This window comes from Electrona antarctica, assembly GCF_951216825.1.
Source record: "Electrona antarctica genome assembly, chromosome: 7".
NCBI classification, from domain to species: Eukaryota; Metazoa; Chordata; class Actinopteri; order Myctophiformes; family Myctophidae; genus Electrona; species Electrona antarctica.
This window is the reverse complement of record NC_136812.1, coordinates 56,586,190-56,606,386: the sequence shown is the minus strand read 5'-3', so window position 1 is coordinate 56,606,386 and position 20,197 is coordinate 56,586,190. Positions and strand designations below refer to the sequence as shown.

At 41.6% G+C, this 20,197-nt stretch overlaps 1 protein-coding gene across 1 annotated transcript in view; it reads right to left on the bottom strand.

Moving 5' to 3' along the window:
- Positions 1-20,197, bottom strand: part of LOC306926380 (uncharacterized protein) — a gene marked incomplete at its 3' end in the record, with an annotated part of 57,994 nt that overhangs the window by 15,542 nt on the left and 22,255 nt on the right. The window contains exons 5-8 of the mRNA XM_079505643.1: positions 15,823-15,963; positions 15,597-15,674; positions 15,132-15,199; positions 13,949-14,030 (exon numbers count right to left, since the gene is read on the bottom strand). Of these exons, the coding sequence (XP_079361769.1) occupies positions 13,949-14,030; positions 15,132-15,199; positions 15,597-15,674; positions 15,823-15,963 (369 nt within the window). The remainder of the gene's footprint in view (positions 1-13,948; positions 14,031-15,131; positions 15,200-15,596; positions 15,675-15,822; positions 15,964-20,197) is intronic.

The following is a 20,197-nucleotide window of genomic DNA, read 5'->3' as shown; positions in this document are numbered from 1 at the left end:
GGAACTTCTTTCCACACAAGCTTGTCAGGGTTGCCAGGTCTGCTTATTTCCCGCTACTTTTGGCTTAAGGCTAATAATTAGTGTATGTAATACATTACCAAAACATGAATTATCATAGACATAGGCCTACATAGTATTTATAATGATAAATGCATACAATCTTTTTATTATGATTATATATGGTCATATTATTGTGTTTGTTTTGGCTTGTTTTTCTTGATTTGGCTTTAAGAGTTGGCTCGTTTTTGGAGGTGGGTTGGCTTATTTCTCTCACACAATGTGGCAACACTGAAGTCAAAACAAAAACAGACAAGACAACGTTGACATTTTTTATTAAAAATAAAAGTGAGTGAGTTTTCCTGATGTCATAAACGGTCAGAATCAGCTTAGTGTTCTAAAAGAGTGACTTTGAGAGCTGTTCCCCCGTTACAATGGAAGTCAATGAGAGCCTATTTTTATTTCTAATATGTACTATTAAACTGCACAATGGAGCGAAATAATTCATGGAACGGACTAGTTTGCTCATAACAAGGTAAGAAAACAAACCCTCTTTCTGAGGTCCACACATGCTGTACAGCAAATATATTTATTGACACTGCTTAAACATTTTGACCAGCATTGCAAGCGTGACCAGTTTTCTACCTTAGTAACCGTCGCTAACGTGGTATTGGCCAACAACGGGCTTGGGTGGGACTTAGCGAAGAGCTAATTAAGTGGTTTTAATCCAAATCCAAAAGTATTTGTATTTCTCCTGTTGTCAGTGACAGTGTCTGGGTTACCTGTGAGTGGTTTAGGGTCCCACTAGGTCAACTCAAAAATAAGGAAACAATCCTCCTGCAACAAATCACCTCCTCAGTTTACTTCTCCCTGGATTTCAGCACAGTGGAGTTGGAAGAATCTCGGCAGTCCTTCTTATGCAGTGAGTGAATTGTGTTTCTAAAACATGCTCCAACTCGAGCCACTTAAATGATCAAAATAAAAAACAGGTAGAGAACATACAGAGAGAATGCTGGACATTGTCTTTGAGAGCTGCTGCCAGCATGCAAACTGTTTCTCCCACACCGAGTGACACAACTGTGGCAACGTTATCCTGAGTAGGGAGATTGCCAGGTGTCAATCATTGTTAAGTTGTGATGGCCTGTTAATTATCCAATTAGTCAATTAAGAGTAAATTGTGACTCTGGTCGTCACAGTCACAGGGGGGGGGGGGCGGGTACCGTCCTAAAGTCGGCTCTTCGGTGCTACTGAAAATTTCTGACGAGCCGAAATCATTTCGGCACTACAGCCCCGAAACAGCTGTAAAATAGGAGTATGAATCGGCCCTAACACACATACATGCAGTGTGTAGTTTGGATGTGTATAACACATACCTGCAGTGTGTTAGGGCTGGGCGATATAACATTTTCTATATCATGATATGAGATTTTGTCATATCACGATAACTATATACTCACGATATAGCATATTTTTCCGATACCAAACTTTACAACGTTGGGAAGCTTAACAATGTTTAATTGACTACAGGCGATAGTGAGAGAGAGAGAGAGACAACGCGTCACTCGTCAATCGTGCATTTGTCAAGTGGATGTTAACATGATGACCACAACTTCATCATGAATTATCTGAATTATCTCCCGACAATGACCACCTAGCCAGATATTATCCCTTACATATCGTCATATCACAAAGCCCTAGTGTGTAGTTTGGATGTTGTGTCTGTAACACACATACTGCAGTGTGTAGTTTGATGTTGTGTGTGTAACACATACCTGCAGTGTGTAGTTTGATGTTGTGTAGAGTATCCATCTCTCTCTGAAAGAGGCTGCAGATTACCTCTGCGACCATACTGAGGCGCTCCAACACAAACACTCTGACATCACGTTTCACACGACAAACATCAACACTTTGTTGTTTTTCTAAAACACACAATATGTCCTCTCCCACCGACGTCATGTGTTCATTTATCTTCAGCCGTACAGACTCCATTTGACACGTTTTGACCTCCTTTATGAGACAGTTTTCACCACGCTGTGTTCACACCATGCACCATCCAAAAAAACGACACGGCCAAGTTCCGGATCAATATCAAAGACTATCTAAAGAGGACGAGAGGCGAAGACCGTAGCCTACGCATATACTCTAAGAGCCTACGGCGAGGCCATGTTGCTCCATGGAAGGAAAGAAACACAGTTGAGACCAAGGACTGTCTAAAGAGGACGAATCACGAAGACCGTATGGGCGACGCCATGTTGCTCCATGGTGCTCCATGCCAGGAAAGAAACATGGGCAGTTGATCAATGTTTGTTTGACGCATGCGCAATAATAGACCCAGGCACTGCACTGAGGCTTTAATGCATTTCGCCCCCTGGTGGAGGAGATGTGTAACTGTCACTGAAGGAGAGATTAGATTAGACTATAGTTAGCACGTGGAATTGTAGGCATTTGACTCTGTTCCACTTCCACAGATAAATATTGTGAAAATAGCCGATCTATAAGCTCACAACGCCTCTCAGAGCTAGGCGTTGTGAGCTTGTGATTGCCTCTTTCTTACGCATATTTGACAATTTGGCCAATTTAGAATTAAAAATGTCTTAACTTTAAAACTGTGCAGACAGCTACCCTGTAGCCATATGTGACCAGATTTGACTGAGAGACTGCCATCGCGCAAATTACAGCTTCTCAACAGAGAATTTTTTTTTTTTTTTTTTTTTTTTTTCAAAATGAGTTAATAGCACAGGCAGACTCTTCACATACTAGAGCATGTCTGAAATAAGTGTCAGAGCTGAAATCGACATGTAAATATGAAATAAATGCTTAAACATGTAGCTAGGTGTAATGTTAGAGACCACAGAAGTGAACCTTTCAAGCCTGTTTTCTCAACTCGCTGTTTTCTGCAAGACATTACTCTATAAGCCATATCTCCAAAATTGGTGGGTCAAACTGAACAACCAATATGTCAATTTGAAGCTATGATTCCCTACTTTCATATGAAATGAAAAAACGAAAATTCAAAAAAATCCAATGGCAGTCCCTCAGTCAAATTTAGTCACATATAGCCTACACTTTTTGCGGCAGTGAGCATTTACTATGAGACCCAGCAGATCATGTCTGTGTGTGTGTGTGTCTGTCCCGCTGTAACACCACCCGCCCACCACAAGAGGGCGCAGCTGTATCACACACAAAAACACACACACACACATGCACGCACACACACACACACTCACGCACGCACGCACGCACGCACACACACACACACACAAAACTTAACTTAAAAAAAACTTAACTTACAAAAAAACTTAACTTAAAAAAAAACTTAAAAAGGAAAAACTTTAAAAGGAAAGAAAAACACACTTACTCACGCACGCACGCACACACACACACACACACACAAAACTTAAAAAAAACTTAACTTACAAAAAAAAAAACTTAAAAAGGAAAAACTTTAAAAGGAAAGAAAAACTTAAAAAAAAATTAACTTAAAAAAAACTTAACTTAAAAAAAAAACTTAAAGGAAAAACTTTAAAAGGAAAGAAAAACACACATACTCACGCACGCACGCACACACACACACACACACACAAAACTTAAAAAAAACTTAACTTACAAAAAAAAAAACTTAAAAAGGAAAAACTTTAAAAGGAAAGAAAAACTTAAAAAAAACTTAACTTAAAAAAAAACTTAAACACAAAAAAAGAGAACTTAAAAAAAACCTTACAAAATTACGTAATTTATTCTAATTGTTTTTGCAATTTACGAGCTGCGTTCGCTTCCCGCGTTCGCGCGTCTTACTTGTAGCCTACTATGTTGGTTCGTCTACCGTTGACGTTGAGTGTGAAAACAATGTTGCACATTAAGATAATCTGGGGACCCCCCCCAAAATATTTGAGGACCCATCCCTATGGGGGGCTAAAACTGCCATTTCTAAAATAAAAAAAATCTAAGAGCCGATGATCTCTAGGTGACCAGATATTGACTGATAGTCGATCCTATATCAAATATTGATTCAGATTGTAAGTTTAGTGCAATTCTTAAGACAAAGACAGAGTTTGCAAACTAAAGTAGCAAACAACACCAGCACCATAACAAACGTCCTGAGACCTGAGGTATTTTTTTTCTCCCTGAGTTCTGTCGGTAAGGCTCAAGGCTTTTGTCACATGATAGCGCAGCTGATTCCATTAACTCTAGGAATGCTGCCATTGTGACACAGGATGCTTTGAAGAAATTAGTCACAGCATTTGTAGCCAATCAGAATGACCCACAATGTGTATACGCTGAGACTAATTTCTTCAAAGCATCCTGTGTCACAATGGCAGCATTCCTAGAGTTAATGGTATAGGTTGTATGTAGCATTTATGATGCCCGTCACCGTATAAAACTTCATCACATCGTATACATTTAGGTGGTATACATTAATGCACTGCTGGTATAAAGTCTCCTTCAGGGGTCTTATCTGTGCTCATAGTTTTATAACCAACCTTACAATCGGGGCATCGACGCATCTCCACACATGCGGGGGAAATATGTAATTCTGCAGTCATTTTGTGCAGTCTGTCACATTCAGTTGACTTACAATACATATTACAATCGGGGCATACAATACCATTGCCATTAGTAAAAGGTCCACAATCAGAGTAGCATGTACGACAGACATGTGGACATCGATGGAAATTAATGTTATTATGGGGGGCGTAGCAATGTTCACAGACATATGAGGCACCAAAGAAATGGGTTCTGTTCTTAATGAGACAGTAATGAGTGTTATTATATAGAAATAACCACACATCATCCTTCTCGTGAGGTCTACTAGTTTCAAAATGCAACAACTCATTACCATACCCTGGCGAATGATAAAAAACCACAATCTTCTTCTGTAGATGATCCTCAAAAGCAGCAATATCAGAAAACGACACTCCCTGTGTAGGAGCAAATCCAAGCTCGGTATGCAACCTCATTGCATGTACCCCGCGATCGTCAAAGGACATTTTCGGGTTTGCATGGTATGTCATACAGTGTGAAAAACACGTCTGATTAGTGTTTTTTGGGCTGAAAATAGCCGCATACCGGCGTTCAAGTATTTGATCATAAGGGATATTACCGAGCTTTAAACGATTTGTGCTATGCTTTGTCTTTGTCTGTGTCTTTTTCTTTGTCTTGGCATGTGTCTTAACCTGTGTCTTTTTCTTTGTCTTGACCTTTGTTTTTTGTGTAGCATTTGTCTTTGATTTAGCCTGTGTCTTAACCTGTGTCTTTGACTTACCCCCACCGATCCTGTCATTCGCGATAGAGATAACTAAATCTAATGCATCATCAGTCATGCTCGTATCATTGCTCTGAATTACATTAGATATTATATCCAACAGTCTATCAGTATTTTCCGCATCGCTGGGGATCAACATACCTTGGACCCCCCCAGGCTAGTAGGAGACCCTACTAGTTCCATTGCACGGTCAATAGCTGTAGAAAATTTACTACGGATCTGAGCAGGTACAGTTTCTATATTGTCTAGAGATATGTCACGCAAATCAATGCGTTGGTGTACTTCCATACCCCCAAAAGATGGCATAGGGGTTATACGGAGATCGTTCAAACGACCCGCTGCATCATCGTTTAGACCCCCTTCATCCATAGCAACAGAACCCCCCTCAGTGTCATCCACCCCTCCAGCTTCACCAGTACCCATCTGAACGGTCCCCAGTTCGCCCACCCCCACCACAGGGTCTACATACACCCCCTCCGACGTCATTACACCCACCATTGGGGTAATATCATCATCACCATCATCATCATCATCAGAAATAATAATTATAGATGGGTCCGCAACATTTGGGTGGTTGGTGGGGTCAGTGTTTGTATGATGATGACCGCTAGATCGGACACAATCAGCAATATCCGCTTCTATATTAGGGGTGTTATTAATAATGCTGGCACACAGAGGTTAATCTAAAAATTTCTATTGTCCTATTCACACCTGGAGACGCCATGTCTACTAGGCTTGGGTGTGTGAGAGACTGCCACACCCCCCTTCATGAAAAACACGCACGCAAAGGGGACACAGAGAGAGAGAGGGAGAGATAGGGCAGATTTAAAACACTTAATGTTATAAAACACTTAAGCTCTTAATCCAGAGCGATTTACAATAAGCAATAACAAAAGCATGGCATACATCACATACGTATTATAAAACGATTAGAATAATAATAATAATAATATAATATGATTTTTATGATTTTATGCTAATTATATTTTTATGAGTTATGGTTTTATGCTAATTGTATTTTTATGAGTTATGGTTTTATGCTAATTATATTTATGAATAAATTCACATAAATTACTCACTGGCGCCCCCAGTGGCCACAGGGTGTATTGAACCGCAGCATATAGTAACTACTCCTATCTATAAAGTATGCTACCGTACCGGCAGTACACAATACATATCAAGTACACTGTATCTCAAGTTCAAGTACATAGACTAAGATGTACTGTGCATGGGCTAATATCATAACAGGCACCAACCTGCACATCGTAGTCTGGTGGGAATTCTGATAAATTGCATTTTGGGGTAAAAGTGGGGAACCAGCCTATTTAGGCCTAACGTAATTCAAGGGTGCTGAATGAGAAAAAGATGGCCCCCAAGCATTTTTATTTTTGTTTTAAACTAATTTGCATAACAAAATGGCTGCCAATTTTAAACTATTTCTTCAATAACTATAGCAAGGCAAGCTAAACTGACAAATAAAGTGTTCATATGTTCTGAGGGTTAGAGAATGTGTTTAAGTATTTGCAATGTAATTAGTGGTAAGCTTACTCCTAAATATTGTGGGGTCTCGCTAGCGACCCCCCGAGATGGTAAGTGCGTTGCCAGGGCAACCAAAACACGCTGTCAGACAGAAGACGCCTCGGGCTGCTAGGCCCGCCCTCTGCCTCGTAGTAGGGCATGTCTACATCCCAAATCTCCTCCTCCGCCAGATTGAGATGACAGAACGACCACACCCAAATCAACAATCAGCCACAGCCGCAGTATAAGAGAGGAGCTCACTTCTGAGTCTGACAGCGGCTGGTTCACACGCTCACAGAGGCACGCACAGAGAGTACCGTCGGGGGGTAAGATACACACACACTCCCTCCGCAGCCCATTCATCTATGTGTCTCAATTCATGCATGTGTTGACTCTCATTTTACCACAGGCTTTCAGGAACGGTCCAGGAAACGTCCGAGGGACGGAGGAAACAATCGGACCATATGATTGAAAGGGAAGAGGATTCCCATTCCACGCACCACGCTGCGGGAGGAGCGCAGCCCCGCCACAGCGTGGCCGGTCTTATCGGTCTATTCAGGTCTACTGAGCCTACTGAAAATGACAAGCCTCCTCATACCCTCCCCTAAACTTAACCGCAAGCATGTCGCAGTGCGGTCCTAATATTGACGCATGTTTGCCAACCTTAATCCTGTCGCAGGCATGCCCATACTCGTCCGAAAAAGTCGTGCTGATCCTAACTGATAACTGCGATGGTCTTGTCCATTGATACCAGTCGAAACGGGTGGACTATTGGTGTAGTGTGTTAACTAGATACCATATTCTCAATATCAACTCTCAATTAATATATATAATACCAATCAATCAAATCCAGTCTCCAAATCCAGTCTCCGAAACAATCGGACCATATGATTGAAAGGGAAGAGGATTCCCATTCCACGCACCACGCTGCGGGAGGAGCGCAGCCCGCCACAGCGACGGTGACACGGAGCACTCAGACAAAATAAGGTCGGAAAGAAACCTTTTATAATTAACATTATTATCCTGAGCACTGCCTGGAGGGCAGTAGCTCATTTGATTTGCCGAGACCGGCTTATGGCTATACGCTCTAGCTGAGCTGAACCCCTGCTAAAAGGGAGAGAGGGACTGCTACGGTTAACGATAAGACTGATGACGTCACCCGAAGAAAGGGAACTCCGTCCTGTCCTGTCAAACTAGCTCGAGCCCGCCAGTGAGGAGCGCGCTCTGAAACAGAAAACGGTTTAGTACTCAAAGTGGTCCACATGCAGCCCCCTTATTTTATTTTCTACTTATCTCTATTTTTGGCATCCTTAGGACATAAATTACAGATTTAGATGATACCGTGTAAAAATCCTGGGCAAAGTAATGTATAAACTAGAACTGCACTCTGTTGAGTGCCTACCTGCTCGTTAGTAGGCCTAGGCCATAAATGGCCTACTAGTGCGCAAGCAGAGCGCAGAAGTACTGTCAGTGTCAGGTGAATTAAAGGGGTCTTGTGAGTGTATGAAAAGTTTTTTTTCCTGTATAAATAGATCGTCAGACGTCAGAGATGACTCTCATGCGTATTCTTCGCAAATTGCTGATTAAATAACCACGGTTATTGCATAACCTCCAGTTATCACCTATAACATCTCACCGGATCATCCACCTCTGACAACAACAGAGTGTGTTGTCAGAGGTGTGCTGAAGGAAGTCAAGGACTTCAAGTACTTGGGGTCAACTCAACTGAGCAGGATCTGAAAGTGAGGAAGGCACTTGCATGGAGGGCCCTGAATGGCATGACCAGTGTATGGAACTCCAATCTCCCCCGACAAATCAAACTCAGCTTATTCTATCATCATCATCATCATCCCCTTTATTTAAGCTCGCAGTACAATTGAGGGGCATGCCCTCGTTTTCAATGTAGCCGAAATACAAAACACTAAATCAACAATATACATTAAATAGAGCAATATCAAATATATGAATTGGAAAACAGAAAGTATTAAAAACTAAAATAACTATAATAGATAGATGAGAATTAATTAAAACAGTTAAATTGTTGAACAAAAGTGCTAGAAATAATTTCCCTGAATTAACCTAGGGAAGGTAGTGATCTGATTTTTAGGGACTTCTGGAGTTCGTTCCAATCAAAGGGAGCACTGACAGAGAAAGCTGCTTTACCTAGCTCTGAGTTAGCAAATGGAACCTTGAGGGTCAGGAAGTCACTCGAGCGGGTCTGATAAGGACTTGGATTCTGATCCAACATAGAGCAAATGTAAGAGGGGACCATTCCTGAAATGGCTTTGAAAATGAACATATACCAGTGCTTGTCCCGCCTCTCGGACAGAGAGCACAAGCCTGCGTTCCCGCATAGAGTGTACAATGATGGGTACCATAGCTGTCACCAGTCTCCAGTGACCCATCTTAGTGTATCGAGGTGCTTTAAAGTGGATGGTGCAGCAATCCTGTAAATAGAGAAATGTGGCTTAAATTATTATTATTTTTTACAGGAGGCCGGAAAACATGCTTTGTTCCTATAGAGAAAACCAATTTGTTGTCTGTTTCGTGACTAGATTTTCAATGTGGAATTTAAATGACAATTTATCATCCAGCCAGATGCCATGGTACTTGTATTCTGAGACTCTTTCAATTGTAGAGCCATTGGAAGCTATTAAAGGCAGGTCCACACTGGACCGACGATCGGCAGTCTCCAGTCGCGAGACTGTCCGCCGGAGACTCCCCGACGAGAAGCTCCCGTCGTGTGCCGTCCCTAGCGCCTTATCGACGTGTCGGAACACGTTGATGAAGAAACGAACATGTCCGGTCGGTTGCCGATGTCGGGAGCGGCGCTATCCATGTTGTAGTGATGAGGGGGGAAAATTATTCCACTTTAGAGTGGACTTCTAGTCTGCTCGTCATGTTTCAGGGCTGACTATTTAGCCGATTCGACCGGAAATCAACTGATAATTCCCAGTAGGTTACTTATTACGCCGATCCTATCTAGCCGATCGGCTCGTCTGGAGCCTACTGGCTGCGATTGGCGTTGATGACACGTTAACCGGTCTTATCGGTCTATTCAGGTCTACTGAGCCTACTGAAAATGACAAGCCTCCTCATACCCTCCCCTAAACTTAACCGCAAGCATGTCGCAGCGCGGTCCTAATATTGACGCATGTTTGCCAACCTTAATCCTTTTTTTTTTTTGTCTCAGTCGGCAGGCATGCCCATACTCGTCCGAAAAAGTTGTGCTGATCCTAACTGATAACTGCGATGGTCTTGTCCATTGATACCAGTCGAAACGGGTGGACTATTGGTGTAGTGTGTTAACTAGTTACCATATTCTCAATATCAACTATCAATTAATATATATAATACCAATCAATCAAATCCAGTCTCCAAATAAACTCCAAAGCAAGACTAGCGAAAATAATGTAATAATAATTGTTTGTTTTGGTGTGAAGCGCTGTGTTGCCAGATTCTGTGAGTGAAACAAGTGACCAGGTATTTGAAAACAAATCTAAAAGAAGCAACCAGTTTCACTACTTGAGCCCTATTACATCAGCATTTTTTTTAAATGAATCATGAAAGCAAGCCCAAATAAGCAACTACACTTCAGAAATAAGCCCAAACTATAAAGCAAGGGGCAACTATGAATATTAAGCTATGTGTAGCGGGGAAAATAGGCCGTCACTTTGTAGGGGTACAATATTACTCACTTACTTTGAATGTTTTGAGAACGAAAAGATCTAGGTCCCTGCCCCAATACAATTGATCTCATGACCTACGTATGTAGATATATTAATACCTATCTGTGGATGCAGTGTTGTCAATAATGATGACACTAGATATATAAGGTGGGCTCCAAAGCCTTTCCCTGTCACGGTTATATCTGGAGTGTGTATCTGTGCACATAGCCTCAAACTAAGTTCAGCACAAGTCCCCTCCCTTTCTATGTCTAACAGGATAGGTGAGACTGTAAAGTAAGTGCCCAACCAACCATGAACTGAGTGATAAAAATGTATTTATTTACTTGGAAGTAAACTCTGTATCACTCTTTTTAAATGTTCTAATTATGAATTAGATGGCAAATAGCATTCCCCAAAAACATGAATACAAAATAAAAATAAATAAAATTGAAATGTTTTCACTCCTATTCTAAGTGAACCCAGAATGTAATGTCCAATTCCAAAGTTGCAATTACCAGAATGAATTGGAATTCACCTCTTTCACAGTTCAAATGCAATAAACCCAAATTAATTATTGTAATTCACCTTCTTCACAATAAAAAAAAATGAATAATTGTAATTCACCTTCTTCACAGTTGAGTTCACACTATGACACAAGATAATATTCGACAATTCACATTAACCAACATTTCCCATATTTCCTATTCTTTCTAACACAAAAATGAGTCACAAAAGTTTCAGAAATAGTCCAGAAATAATCAATAAAAAATAGAGTACCAAAAATAGAGTCCAAAAATAGATTATATCCACAAAAGAACTTCAACCGTAGTTTAACGATATGATCCTATTTTCTGAGTTTGTCACTCTACTATCAAGTTCAGTAGAACTAAATTAACATACCTCTGTCCCATGGAAAACAAAAGAGAATACCAGTCTGCTGGAAGAGCAGGGGTAGATGAGATGAGTCACGAGGAGGTTGCAGTCTGGATGGCAGGGAAACCTTTTGTTCAATTCCCCAGCTGATTCCTCACGACAACGGTCTGCCTGTCAATCACGGTCACACACTCGCCTGACGTGAAGACCTCACTTTAGAACGCCTGCCTGGTCCGCAACGAACACCATTCACCTCCTCACGTGACAATGTATCTGTATCAGACGCAACGTTCTGAATGTTTCCCCCAAAAACTTCTTCCGACTGAAATCTTAAATTAGTCTAATAGTCTCACACGTGATACAGCCGCACCGCATCAAAACACTTATTCATTAAAGCTGGAAGTTACAACACAGTATTCATGACAGGTATATTGTCCGTATATGTCCTCTCACGCTTGCTCTATTGTTCGTATTGTTCCTTTAGTTACTCACGCGTCTCCCTGACGCTCCAACCGGAAATAATAAAGTTAATCCAAAAGTAAAGGTGATCCCCCGAACGAAAACAATCCCAGATAAATCCAGCTATCCCTCCGATGGAAAAACAACCGGTACTCCTCGCTTGACGGACAAACAAAACTTCTCACGGGAGCAGATGGCAGTCCCGTCCGGGTTACTGCTGTCAACGGTGAGCTGGTGGCCTTGGCCGTATAGCATAGACAAAGTTTATACCAAAACGCGATCAGGTCTCCCGTGGACTCCCTGCTCGTTTGTGTCTCCGTCTCCACAAGTCTCTCAAGCCTGCGACTTTCGTGTGTTTAATCACGGAAGCGTCACGGCCTGTCAATCAATCAATCAATCAATCTCATTCCTTCTCCAAAACAAACAAAACAGATACCTCTCAAAGAAAATAGGACATTACACATAAGGATGGATATGGTGTTAAGGAATATTTTGAGCTATGCTCTTTTAAATGAATAAAATAAATCCTTAAAGAATATTATGTGGCAGTGCTACAGACCCCTAGAGAGTACAAGCAAAGTGCTCTACCCCTGAATGACACCATGTTTTTTCTTGCATTTGACTACATCCTTTACCACAAATTGTACAAATAAAGGACTAATCCCCTGTATGAGTCCTCATATATTTTTTTAGATCACCACTGTGACTAAAGCCTTTACCACTAATTTCGCAATTAACACTCTAATTGCCCGGGGTTATTTAACCCATTAAATTATAGCGTCCAGTCGATTTATAGCAACGGAGCATTTTACCGACGGACCAGATGTTATGCCGGATGTGGCTGTAGTAGCTAAATGTAGCCAAAACACTCTATGCGATCGACAACAACGGGAGGTAAGATTAAATCTAACGCGACTAGCGACTGGACACTCGTCTAACAAATGATCTCGTCTTAGAATTGGACCGGATGATTTAGATCGCGAGTTAACATTTAAGATTTTCGTTCTCGTCGGCTAAAAATGTCTCACTGTTGCGCAACATCGAGGATTGCGCAACAGGCGCTCCTAGGCTGTAGAGCGATTCGATCCGTTTTCAATAAACTTCGTCTTTCGGATAAAACTTCGTCCTGGGCGCTGGGTGTTACTAATAGCAAGGACGGTGAACTTCGTCCTGGACGATCGGGGTGTTAAAGGGCTTTTCCCCTGTATGAGTCCTCATGTGTGATTTTAGATTACACATTCGACTAAAGCCTTTACCACAAACTTCGCAACTAAATGGCTTTTCCCCTGTATGGGTCCTCATGTGATTTTTTAGAGCACAACTGACACTAAAGCCTTTACCACAAACGTTGCAACTAAATGGCTTTTCCCCTGTATGGGTCCTCATGTGTTTTTTTAGATTACCACTGTTACTAAAGCCTTTACCACAAACTTTGCAACTAAATGGCTTTTCCCCTGTATGGGTCCTCATGTGTTTTTTTAGAGCACCATTCAGGCTAAAGCCTTTACCACAAACATTGCAACTAAATGGCTTTTCCCCTGTATGGGTCCTCATGTGTGATTTCAGATGACACATATGACTAAAGCCTTTACCACAAACTTCGCAACTAAATGGCTTTTCCCCTGTATGGGTCCTCATGTGATTTTTTAGAGCACAACTGACACTAAAGCCTTTACCACAAACTTTGCAACTAAATGGCTTTTCCCCTGTATGGGTCCTCATGTGTTTGTTTAGATCACCACTGTTACTAAAGCCTTTACCACAAACTTCGCAACTAAATGGCTTTTCCCCTGTATGGGTCCTCATGTGTTTTTTTTAGAGCACCATTCAGACTAAAGCCTTTACCACAAACTTTGCAACTAAACCCCTGTATGGGTCCTCATGTGTCTTTTTCGAGCACCACTGATACTAAAGCCTTTACCACAAACATTGCAACTAAATGGCTTTTCCCCTGTATGGGTCCTCATGTGTGATTTCAGATGACACATATGACTAAAGCCTTTACCACAAACTTCGCAACTAAATGGCTTTTCCCCTGTATGGGTCCTCATGTGTGATTTTAGAGTACAGATTCGACTAAAGCCTTTACCACAAACTTTGCAACTTTAAGGCTTTTCCCCTGTATGGGTCCTCATGTGTCTTTTCAGATGGTCACCGTCACTAAAGCCTTTACCACAAACTTTGCAACTAAATGGCTTTTCCCCTGTATGGGTCCTCATGTGTTTTTTTAGAGCACCACTGATACTAAAGCCTTTACCACAAACTTTGCAACTAAATGGCTTTTCCCCCGTATGAATCCTCATGTGTGATTTCAGATGAGTCATTCGGCTAAAGCCTTTAGCACAAACGTAGCAACTAAATGGCTTTTCCCCTGTATGGGTCCTCAGGTGTAATTTTAGAGCACCATTCAGACTAAAGCCTTTACCACAAACTTCGCAACTAAATGGCTTTTCCCCTGTATGGGTCCTCAGGTGTAATTTTAGAGTACACATTCGACTAAAGCCTTTACCACAAACTTTGCAACTAAATGGCTTTTCCCCCGTATGAGTACTCATGTGTGATTTTAGAATACACATTGTACTAAAGCCTTTACCACAAACTTCGCAATTAAAGGGCTTTTCCCCTGTATGAGTCCTCAGGTGTCTTTTTACATCACCACTTTGATTAAAGCCTTTACCACAAATTTTGCAAGCAAAGGGCTTTTCCCCTGTATGAGATCTCATGTGTTTTTTCAAATCACTCTTTAAACCAAAGTCTTTACCACAAACGTTGCAATTAAGGGACTTTTCACCTGTATGAACAACTGTGTGCCTCTTCAGATTAACCTTGCGACTAAACATTTTGCCACACTCTGTACAACTAAAACCTTTCTTGTCTGTGTGGCTCTTCGTGGAGTGAGTTTGTGTTGATGATGGCAGGTCCTGAGACAGCTTGTGGCTTGAAGACAATGTTTGTTCTTCCACATGTTGTGTCTTGTGTGAATCCAGTGTGTTTACAGCTGACTGACCTTCCCTGGTCTCCTCCCAGTCATCACTGTCTTCAGTGTCGTCAGATTCAGAACAGTGTGGAGAGATGAGCTGCTCATCTCTGGTTGGTTGTGATGTTCCACAGTCCTCTACATCAGCTTGTGTTTTAATGTGTTCACCACTAGATGGTTGGTATGTTCCACAGTCCTCCACATCAGCTTGTGTTTTCATGTGTTGCGTTGAGGTGCTGGCTTCAGCCTCTGTCTCTCCGTTTTCATCATCATCATCATCTTCACTTTTAACTGCTAGTAACGTCATCACTTGTTCTGGTCTTTGAAGTAGCTCCTCTTGTTCATCTTTAATGTGTGGAGGTTGAGGTTCCTGCTGGACCAGACTGTGACTCCTCTCCTCATGTTCAGGGGAAACTTCCTCTTTACACACAGGAAGGTGCAGGAAGTCTAGGGGGGAAAGGTACAATGAGAGCAAAGCATTACATGTTTGAACTTTGAACATTATTTCACGCGGTGTTTAGCTTTGGTAGTTGGACAAACTTCAGCTGTAAATACATTGTCCATTTCTAAACCATACGTCTATTCTCATTAATAAAAAACCCCAATTACTGAAAACTAAATTATTTATTTCGATATTTTTGGGACTTTTTCTGCCTTTATTAGATATAGTGCGGGAGTCGAACCCGCAACACACTGTCAGGCTTAGCAACCTAGGTGCCAACCTAGGGCCAACTGCAAACAATTAACACATAATCGGAGCATATTCCAGTTTGGACGTGCCTATTAGCCTTTCAATAAAAGGAAAAAGGAAGAGAGAGAGAGAGCAAGAGAGAATAAAACCTACTGATGTCCAGGTGGTTTTCAGATTCCTGTTTAACACTCCAAAACTTCTTCACCTTCAGGCTGGACTCCGCACTCTGGCCTGCAATGAAGGAATATAATAAGGACTTTAATGCGGTTACGTTTAGGAATACCTGGTGCCGAGTCCGACCATTCAGTTTGCAGGATTTGACCCAGGGTGAGCGTATTCTGGGGCGAGAATTATCATATTTAAATAAAACAGTACATACCTATCTTGTACAGCTTCACTACAGGTTGCATCGCTGCATAAAGCAGTCCACGCCCCTGGTCCGTCTCTCGCTGTTCCTCTGACAACGTTGATGTTTTGGAGGTCATCTCTCTAGATACAGTAGACCTCTCCCTGTGGTGCTCTGTGGAAATCACCAGTAGAATGAACTGTTGGCTCTCAGCAACCTTACATTATACCTTCATGTAATCAAATCAAACTAACTTAGTATCTACCATACTCTGTTCAGTTGAAAGGTGCAGTCACTAGGTAAGTGCTAATATCGTTGTCCCCCATCGTGATATAAACACCAGGGCACCAGACGCAACCGTCTATAAGCACAACACAAGATATCTGTCTAAACACCTGAACGTAGCCACAGCACTCTGTCTTCTGCTCTGTGAAATGTCACATAAGAGCACTGTTTACCTATTATGTGCTGTTTTCATTGTGGCTACACTTGCAAACATAAAATAATTGTGAACCCATAATCACATATTCATAGCTATGTAGGTATTCAGCATAACCAGGCAGGGCTCCAGCGTGCGACTTAATAGGTCGCATATGATACTTAATTTGAGTAAAGTGCGAGTTAAAATATAACGAGGTCGCACGGGTGCGACTTGCTGGAAGGATGAGTGGGGGGGGGGGGGGGAAACATCCCGCAGTGCTTGCCCGTTCCATTGATAAAAACATTGGACGTTCGCCTGACGCCCAGTGTTCAAAGAACGATCGTTCACAAAAACCCACCAATAAGCCCTTCAGACTTGGATGGTCAGAGCGGCGCGATTACATACAAAGTCAATGCAAAGACGAGATCTACAAGCTCACAACGCGTCGCGTCCGCGACGCGTTGTGAGCTTGTAGATCAGCTATTTTCAGCACGCAGAGATATGTAGGCTCTGAGAGCATTCAGAAACTTTTGCCTTCACAATAAAAGCATGCAGCTTTCACAAGTTGGCCCATGAAGACAAGGAAAATGATTAAGAATTCGGTGGCATTTTTTCCGAAATGTAAAAATATTATAATAAGGAATTCATTTGGATAATGGTAATGGAGATATTGTACAAATTGTCACTTTATTAATCCCAAAGGTTTGGACCTAATTTTCAACTCAAAACCTTAAACTGACTTTCTGTGTGTGGAATATAAATAGGTATTGCCTTTATTGACTGAGTGACTTTGGGTTGGGTTGAAACCATCTACAGTGTTTTGAAGTATAACCAAGTAGGTTGCTGTTTTTTACACAGTGACCTTTGTAGGGGGTTTTATGATTCAAACCTTTAATGGTGGAAACCACTACATAAATAAATGGCGCCCGATGTGGGGGCATGATAAGATCATGTATTAATACCACGCTATACAAAGAAAAAAATGGTGCTACCTAATTTATGGTGGCGCTACCAAATGAAAAGGTAGGTGGCACCAGTGCTACCTGTGAAAAAGTTAGTCTGGAGCCCTGTAACCAGGTATGATTACAGGGCTCCAAGAAATTGTGAAAAGTAACAAAACATAGCCGATCTACAATCTAAAAAATGTGTTGCATCCTGACACGTTGTGAGCTTGTAAATCAGATTTATGGGTTTAGGGGGAGTAGTTTACAAAAAGAGGTGTTAGGGCCGATTCATACTCCTATTTTACCGCTGTAGTGACGAAATGACTTGCCGAAAAATGCTGTTAAAAGACGTCTGAAAACTACGGACAAATATATTATACAAGCACCCTGTAGGTCTCTATAACATTTGGGGCAACAGCACCTTATGTTTTTTGCATTTGTACATGTCTGGAGTTTTACGGGCTCAGCTGGTGTCTCTGCAGTGTCCACAGGGGAAAGAGCACTAAGACGCTCATAGATATGAAAATGTCAAATTTGATCAAATACATAGCGAGTCTTAACTTAAGGCTAGCTTGAGTGTGTAGTTTGATGTTGTGTATGTAACAGACACACCTGCAGTGTGTAGTTTGATGCTGTGTATGTAACAGACACACCTGCAGTGTGTAGTTTGATGTTTGTGTCTAACACACATACATGCAGTGTGTAGTTTGGATGTGTGTAACACATACCTGCAATGTGTTAGGGCTGGGCGGACAATATCTCATATCATGATATAGAACATTTTATATCACGATAACGATATACTCACGATATAGCATTTTTTTTTTTTGATACCAATTTTCTATCTAAGACATTTTTCTTTTATTCCCCAGGCAGAGTACTTGCACTTCATTTGGTGTACTTACTTACATGCCAATATCAAAAATGTATGCAGACTACAATATGCAAAATCATGATATCCAGTCTAATGATATGGACATAATACTGATACCCTGCCCATGCACAGACAGGCCTAGAGCAATTACAAAAATAATACAAAATAAAATATTATTATTATTATGACAATTAAAAAGCAAAAATAAAGAAATAAGGAAAAAACAAATACTTCATGTCACTCACTGCTCCATAGTTGTTTCAGTTAATTTTAAGCTCTGCATAGGGATTCAAAATGTTAACACTTTCTGTTGTAGAGTAGTTTGTTAAACTTTACGACGTTGGGAAGCTTAACAATGTTTAATTGACTACAGGCGATAGTGAGAGAGAGAGCACGTCACTCGTCAACTCTGCATGCCCAGCTGTGCATTTGTCAAGTGGATGTTTTTCTTTTTTTAACATGATGACCACAACTTCATCATGAATTATCTGAATTATCTCCCGACAATGACCAGGGGCAGCGGTGGCCGAACGGTTTGCGGAGCGGTCTTGTTATCGGAAGGTCGCCAGTTCGAATCCCCGGACCGGCACGTTAAAATTACCACCGCTGAAGTGCCCTTGAGCAAGGCATTGAACCCCTACCATGAAATGTTCTATGAGCAGGGTCTGGCTGTAAACAAGCATCTCGAGCTTAGTCCATTCACCCTGGGTAAACAAAGAACTTTGCTTTACTAACGTTTCTTTGTTGTTGAAAAAAAACGAAACGGAACGGAAGTTCCGGATCAATGTGTTCATTCGACATGCGCAATAGAGCATCGCAGTCCCGCCTCCTACCCTGGACCAGGAAATGAAACCCAATGCATTTTCCTCATAGACATTTTTTTAAGTATTTATTTAAAGACGGTTACGCCGCCCAACTCGAGTCGTGACAACTCATGACACCACAAACAATATTTTGGACCAAACAAATAATTAGAAAGAGGAAAAAAACGGCAGGTTACAACTTACAACACTTTTTTTGTTGTTTTTCTTCTTTGTAATTATTTGTTTGGTCCAAAATATTGTTTGTGTTGTCATGAGTTGTCACGACTCGAGTTGGCTTTGTCCGCGGCGTAACCGTCTTTAAATAAATACTTTAAAAAATGTCTATGAGGAAAATGCATTGGGTTTCATTTCCTGGTCCAGGGTAGGAGGCGGGACTGCGACGCTCTATAATGGACCCAGGCACTGTGGCTTTAATGCATTTCGCCCTCTGGTGGAGGAGATGTGTAACTGTCACAGGGACTACAAATTTCACGACTCCAAATGAGACAGCGGCCCCACTTCTGGTCCGTTTCAACGGTGTACTGCAGCTGTCAATGCAATCCTTAGAGGCATCATAAAATACCCTAATTTCACTGGTCCATTACTGAGGCTGTAGCGATTTTTGTCTCCACCAGACCGAAGGCATGGGGAGAGAGTATGTTTTGCACTCCGTCCGTCCGTGTGTCCGTCCTTCCGTCTGTGAACAGCTAATCTCTGGCACCGTTAACCCGGTCGATGCCAAATTTTGCACACACACTCCCTGGATGCAAACGCTGAACCTCTGCCCCAAATTTCCAGAACGGCCTGTTATAGCGCCACCAGGAGGCCGCTTTGTGCAAAACAAGTTTTTGGACAGTACACCTACAGATTTGGTCCAAACATCACGCAAATTGGTACACAGTCTCTCTAGAGCCATTCAACGAAACAGGTTTTTCAGATTTCTCAGACTCCATCCTGATTGGCTAAGATTGGCTTCCAAAGTTTGCAGGAGTGCTCAGTTTCAAACACAATGCTGCAAATCATGAACACATCGTGTGATTTCCGTGAAATTGTGCACACACATTCCCACTAGGCCGAGGATGAAATGCTACATGAACATTTTCAACTCAGCCTCATGGTGGTGCTATAACTGGCCGAAAAGTGTTTTTACCTCTAACTGCACGGATCTGTGGATAACTTTGTATGCCAACTCTCTAGAGGCCAAGGAAAAACCTTTTGCCTGGAATTGTTCACATCTGCTCTTTATAGCGCCACCAGGAGGCCGACATATGTAAAACACATTTTCTAATATTACTCCTTCAGATTGTATCCAAATTTCACGCAAATCGGTACACATGCTCTTCATAGTCATGTGATCAAGACAGCT